This window comes from Terrapene carolina, unplaced genomic scaffold (genome assembly GCF_002925995.2).
Source record: "Terrapene carolina triunguis isolate 2854851 unplaced genomic scaffold, T_m_triunguis-2.0 Scaffold33551, whole genome shotgun sequence".
In the NCBI taxonomy this organism is placed as follows: domain Eukaryota; kingdom Metazoa; phylum Chordata; order Testudines; family Emydidae; genus Terrapene; species Terrapene triunguis.
In genome coordinates, this window is record NW_020697902.1 from 1 (window position 1) to 6,119 (window position 6,119).

The 6,119-nt window shown below is 62.0% G+C and overlaps 1 protein-coding gene across 1 annotated transcript; it reads left to right on the forward strand.

Annotated features, from left to right (window-relative positions):
* The first annotated feature begins 48 nt into the window (after positions 1-48).
* LOC112122167 (serine-aspartate repeat-containing protein I-like) lies at positions 49-3,983 on the forward strand. The gene is made up of 6 exons (XM_029914207.1): positions 49-1,306; positions 1,682-1,777; positions 2,056-2,124; positions 2,405-2,449; positions 2,824-3,677; positions 3,782-3,983. Exons 1-5 carry the CDS (start codon positions 49-51, stop codon positions 3,282-3,284), a joined length of 1,929 nt encoding a protein of 642 aa, XP_029770067.1. The 3' UTR covers positions 3,285-3,677; positions 3,782-3,983.
* The last annotated feature ends 2,136 nt before the right edge of the window (positions 3,984-6,119 follow it).

The following is a 6,119-nucleotide window of genomic DNA, read 5'->3' on the forward strand; positions in this document are numbered from 1 at the left end:
GATACAGATGTGGAGGCACCACTGGAGAATCCAGATGTAGTGCAAGGAATGAAGAGCCAGTCTGCTGCCCCTGGGGACAGCGATACAGATGTGGAGGGGGTTGGTGTGAATCCAGATGTTGTGGGTCCAAAGAGCCATCAGCCCAGCGTTGAGGTGGACAGCGATACAGATGTGGAGGAGGAGGCAGCAAATAATCCAGATGTGCAGAAGAACCATCTTCATACTCTCCCTAGGGGCAGAGCGACAGATGTGGAGGGGGGAGTGGAGAATCCAGATGATGTGCATCTTGAGAGCCATCACTCTGCCAAAAATGGGGAGAGCGATACAGATGTGGAGGAGGTTGCAGAGAATCCAGATGTTGTACAGAAGAGCCATCAGCCCGCCATTGAGGTGGGCAGTGATACAGATGTGGAGGAGGAGAAAGCAGAGACTCCAGTGGTTGTACAGAACAACCATCAACTTGTTTCCCCAGGGGGCGGAGATGCAGATGTAGCGCCGGTGGTGGGAAAACCAGATGTGCGACAAACGAACAATGAGCTTGCTGCCCCTGGAGACAGTGATACAGATGTGGAGGAATCTGATAGAAATCCAGATGTTGTCACTGCAAAGAGCCATCCCCTTGCTGTTGATGTGGGCAGTGATACAGATGTGGAGGAGACTGGGAATCCAGATGTGGCTACAAAGAGCCATCCACCCGCTATTGATGTGGGCAGTGATACAGATATGGAGGAAGAGGAGGCAAAGAATCCAGATGTTGTAACGAAGCATCAACATGCTCTCCCTGGAGACAGAGATACAGATGTGACGGGGACAATGGGGAAACCAGATGTGCATCCTAAGGGCCATCGGCCTGCAGAAAATGAGGACAGCGATACAGATGTGGAGGACTCCATGGGGAATCCAGATGTTGTACAAAGGAGCCATCAGCCCACCGTGGAGGCAGGTGATGATACAGATGTGGAGGAGGCTGAGGAGAAATCAGATGCTGGACGACAAAACGACCCTCTGCCTGTTGCCACTGGGGACAGCGATACAGATGTGGAGGAGAATCCAGATGTTGGCCAACAGACGCTCCACTTGCCTACAGCCAGTGGAGACAGCGACACAGATGTGGAGGGGGCTCCCAGGGTAGAGTTCAACCAGGCGCCAGGTCCTGTGGGGGGCCCAGCCCAGGCGGGTGGGGAGGAGCCACCTGCTCCCCAGTCCCATATCAGCCCAGAGACCAAGTTGATGGACACGGAGGGAAACAAGGAGCCAGCGTGGGGCCCAGCCCAGCCTGGAGACGACAGCGAGACGGATGTGGAGGGTAAATCTGGGGGAGACAGGCCCTGCGCTGCCGTCCCGGACGCCTGGGTCCCATTCCCTGCCCCGGTGTCCGGCTCCCTAGGGGTGAGGGCGCTGCGCTGCCATCCCAGACGCCTGGGTCCCGTTCCCTGCCCCGGTGTCCGGCTCCCTAGGGGTGAGGGTGCTGCGCTGCCATCCCGGATGCCTGGGTCCCGTTCCCTGCCCCGGTGTCCGGCTTCCTAGGGGTGAGCGCCCTGCACTGCCATCCCGGATGCCTGGGTCCCATTCCCTGCCCCAGTGTCCGGATCCCTACGGGTGAGCGCCCTGCCCTGCATGCTGGGATGGGATCAGGCGCGTCGGTTTCACCTGGAGTCTCCGCTCTCCTTCCCCTTCCCAGATGACGCTGATTTTGCCCTGCAGGCCACGCAGTGCTACCTGGTTGAGGAGACCCCGTCCTCGGGGGCCGAGGCCGCCAGAACCCCCGCGGCAGCAGGTGGGACTCCTGGGTTCCATCTCTGGCTCTGGGGGGGGAGTGGGGTCTAGTGGTTAGAGCTGGAGGGGGGAGCCAGGACTCCTGGGTTCTGTATCTAGCTCCATTTTGCTGTGTGACCTCTGGCATGTCCCTTCCCCTTTCTGTGCCTCAGTTTCCCTCCATGACCTAGAGTTAGTCCCTCCCTCTGGGCAGGCGATCTGTGGGGTTGTGTGGCCGTGAGCGAAGAGATTGGTGGTGGGGAAGCTGTGAAGGATCCTGGGTAATTCCTCTTTCCACAGATTCGGGGAGCGGCCTAGAGGAGGAAGCCACCCAGACGTTTGTCTTCAGATCGCCCCTGCCTGCAAAAGGTGAGTTGGGGGGAAATCCAGCCCCCATGATCACAGCCCCCCTCAGTGTCTCCTCCCGGGGGTGGCTCCCTCTGGTGGCCAGACAAGGCAGCTCAGTCTCCATGGCCCTGCTGGGCTGAGAACTCACCAATGTATGTATAGGTCACCAGAGGGGCAGAGTTAGTGACCCCCCCGGGGGTGGGGCCTCAGACAGGGGTGGAGTCAGTGACCCTTGGGGGCGGGGCCTCAGGCAGTCACCCTTCCCCCACCAATTCCTGCTGTCACTCTGATCCCTTCGCAGGGTCCGTGATGTCGCCCCCTGCTGGCCCAGCCCTGCACCCTCCAGGTGAGCACAACGGGCCCCTCGCTGGGGTTGCGGCGCTCAGGGAACGAGGGCTGGGGGGGGGGGCAGAGAGGAGACCTGTCTAGAGCCGCCATCTTGGATTTCACGGTGGGGTGGTGGAGGAGGGGTTGCTAAGGATTCTGGGAAGCGTGAGAGCTGCCGCCCTGACTGGTCTCCCCACCTCTATGCCAAACTGGGCCGAGCCACCCAGTGCTGACTGGAGTGATTAGAGCAGGGGGCTGGGAGACCGAACTCCTGGGTTCTCTCCCTGGCTCTGGGAGGGGAGTGGGGTCTAGTGGTTAGAGCGGGGGGGGCTGGGAGCCAGGACTCCTGGGTTCTATCCTCATCTTCTTCCCCTCTCTCCTCCCCGCCCTCAGTCTGCACCTCTTCAGAGAAGGAGGAGGACTCGGACGAGGATCTGTATGTTGTGGAGGCGACTCAGTCGTTCTGCGAGGACCCCGGGCTCCACTCGGACCAGCCCACCCAGCCCTTCATCCCTGAGGAGGACACCCAGCTGCTGCCCCGCCCCCCGCCACCAGGGGGAGCCCTGTCTCAGCCTGCAGTACCCGGCCCAGCCTCTGGGGGGCTGCTGCTTGGCACCCAGGACCCGGCAGTTGCTCCCCTCAGCCCCAAGGAGGAGTCAGAGCCCCCTGGCGGGGCACTGCCAGCAGGGGGCGCCGGGAGGGAGCCGCCGGAGGAGGAGGAATCCCAGCCCGTGCGCCTAGTGCTGAGCGCTCCCCGCAGGCCAGCCCTGGCGCTGCAGGGCGAGGGCGGGCGGGCAGGAACGGAGCCCAGGGGCAGCAGCTCTGGGCACCGCCTGAGAGGGCAGGGTGAGTGATGGAGGTGTGGGGAGAGTGAGTGTGTGACACGCGTGGGGCGACATGCCCGGTGCTGTGTGTGTGCGACATGTCCAGTGCTCTCTGTGTGTGGATGTGTGCGTGACACACCTGGAGCGGTGGTGCTCTGTGTGTGACACTCTGTGTGAGTGTGTGTGTGTGTGCAAGTGACACCTTGTGCAAGGAGGGGGGTGTTGCTGGCAGTCACATGATGTGCCTTGGCAGGCAGCGACATCTAGTGGCAATGAAGGGAATTGCAGTAGCTGGCTGGAATTAATTCATCCTCTTCTCCAGGTGGCCCGGAGGCTGCGGAGAGACGGGCGACCCCAGCGGTTGTCGGGGTCACGGGGGCTGGGCCCCACCCCGCGGGGGCACGGCCTGAGGATGCTGGGAAGGTGAGCAGGGGCTGGCGCCCACTCTTCAGAGCCGGGGACAGAACCCAGGAATCCTGGATCCCAGCCCCCCAATCTCTTTCTCTCTTCTCCCCCCCCCCCCCCAGGTCCCAGAGGCTCATCACAGTCCCTCCACCCCCGTGAGGCGCCGAAGCCTGCGATCTGCTTCGGTTCCTGCTCCCCCACCACCAGCCCCTGCCCTGGAGAGGCGGAGCCAGCGGGGTGGGGCAGAGAAGGCCGTGGGGTCCGGAGAGCCCAGCCAGCCCACCCTGGCCGCCCCCCAGCGTAGGGGGCGGCGCCAGCTCTGCAGCCCGGCCGTGTACATGGAGGCGCCGGAGCCGGGGAGTGTCGAGGAGGTGGAGCAGCCCGGCCCTGTGAAGAGGCCCAGGAGGGCGGTGCGGACTCAGGACCCCCCCACGGAGCCAGAGACCTCAAGCCAGGGGGCTCCAGGCCGGGCCCGGAGATCTCGGGGGGCTGCAGGCACGGAACCGGCCCCAGCCGACGAGCCCATGAGGGGCTCGGGGGGAGCAGAGCCGGAGGTGTCGCAGGGCCGAGCCCGGCGGTCCCAGAGAGCCCCTGCCCAAGAGCCGGCCTCCAGGAGGAGGGGGGCTGCAGAGCCAGCCAGGGAGGCCCGAGGCAAGCGGAGAGGGGTGGCCACCCCGGATCCGCCTCCGGCACGAGGCAAGGGACAAGTGGGCGGTGCTGCGGCCCAAGAGGATGCTGGGAGCGACGCCAGAAAGAGGCAGGTGTGTAACAGGCCACTGGGCAGGACTGGCAGGGCTGGGAGAAAGTCCCCACCCAAGGGTCAGGTCCCACCCCTCACTTGCTATGGATGGGGCCTGGCCACTGGGAGGCGGGGCCTCATATGCTATGGGTGGGGTCTGGTACCAGGGGACAGGGAGTACAGATTGGCTGGGGTTGTTTGCAAAATGGCCGGGGTGTAATTTTCTGGGGGCGAAGCCTGATAGGGAGGGGGAAATCCATTGCTGGGGTGGACTCGAGGGGCAGGGCCTCTCCTGCTGGGGGGTGGGACTATGGGGGTGTGATCTAAGTGGCTGGGGGTGGGGTCTGTCAAGGGGTTGGTGGGGAGATCTCCTTGGGGTGGGTGTGGTGGGCAGGATGGGGGGGCTATAAGTGAGTCTCACTCACCCCATTCCCCCTGCAGGAGGCGCCGGTCCCCCCATTGCGCCGCCAGAGCACGGAGAACAAGGTGGAGGGGCTGCGGGCCAGGGCCCCTCGCCGATCCCAGGGGGCAGCCGGCGGTACGGCCTCCCCCAGGGTAAGAAAGCCCAGGACCGGGGGGTGGGGAGGGTGGGACACAAGGGCCCTTCCCCTCTAGGGGGTGCCAACTCCCACCCCGCCCCGGGTATCTCCCAGCTCTGGGTTCTATCCTGGCTCGGAGAAGGGAGCGTGGGGGGGACGACAGGGACTGTGTAGAGCCATCTATAGATTATATATAATCTGCCCCCCTCTGGGGAGACACACAGAGTTCTCCACCTTCTCAGAGGCGGTGGGGTCAGACTTCAGCCCTGGGGCTTCGGGCTCCGTCCCCCCCAGCTCCCCACCCCCCTCCCATGGCCTCCAGGGCTTAATTTGTCACAATAAATCTGCTGGGAAAAGTGATATTCGTCAGTTCGTTAGCTGCAGACTTAGCAGCTCGCTGGGAGATTGTGCAAAGTGATAGTAACAAGTGTCACTTCTCACAGCAGGAGACCACTAGCTAACAAACCAAAAACACCCCCCCCCCCCTCCAAAAAAAGACAAGAACGTGCACAGCACCTTATTTGGGTTTCTATTCTGTGTCGGTCCAGTAAAGAATAGAGGCGACTGTGCGTTATTTTTATTATTGAGTCAGGAGAAAATCCTACATGAATCAATGACCGGGATCGGGACGTTTGGTGCATATTTGTTTGTTTTTTCTAATGTTAATTAAGCGTTTTAGGAAAAATGGGCAGAGTGGCCACCAGCAAGGGTTGGTGGCCGCGCTCTCAGGCCACCAAAAATGTGTCGTGAGAACCCCTGAGGAGGTTAATTTGTGGCCATGGTGCTCTTGTGATGCGCTGTCTGCGGCTGTAGCTCGGGTACCTGTTGTGTGTGTCAATTCGCTGCCATGACACCCTGGTGGTCGGTTGTTGCTGTGGCCAGCAATTCCCCTCAACGCTTTATTTTTAGCTCCCCCCAACACTCGTTGGGCCGTTTGTTCAGAGTCCAGAGGCCTCCTGCCCTGTGCTAACTGCTGGGGCCGAGGTGGGGCAGGACACGGCCCGTCAGGTCCTCGCACGGCTGCTGAATACGGTGCAAAGCAGGGGCTGGAATACAGGCTCCAGCTGTACTGCTCTGGTGTGGAAGTGGGTGGTCAGGCTGTACCAAGTTAGGGTGTGGGGGGCGGCTGTACCCCAAACTTTAACAGTCCTAATGGGAATGTACCAAGCCATAAGGAAGAGA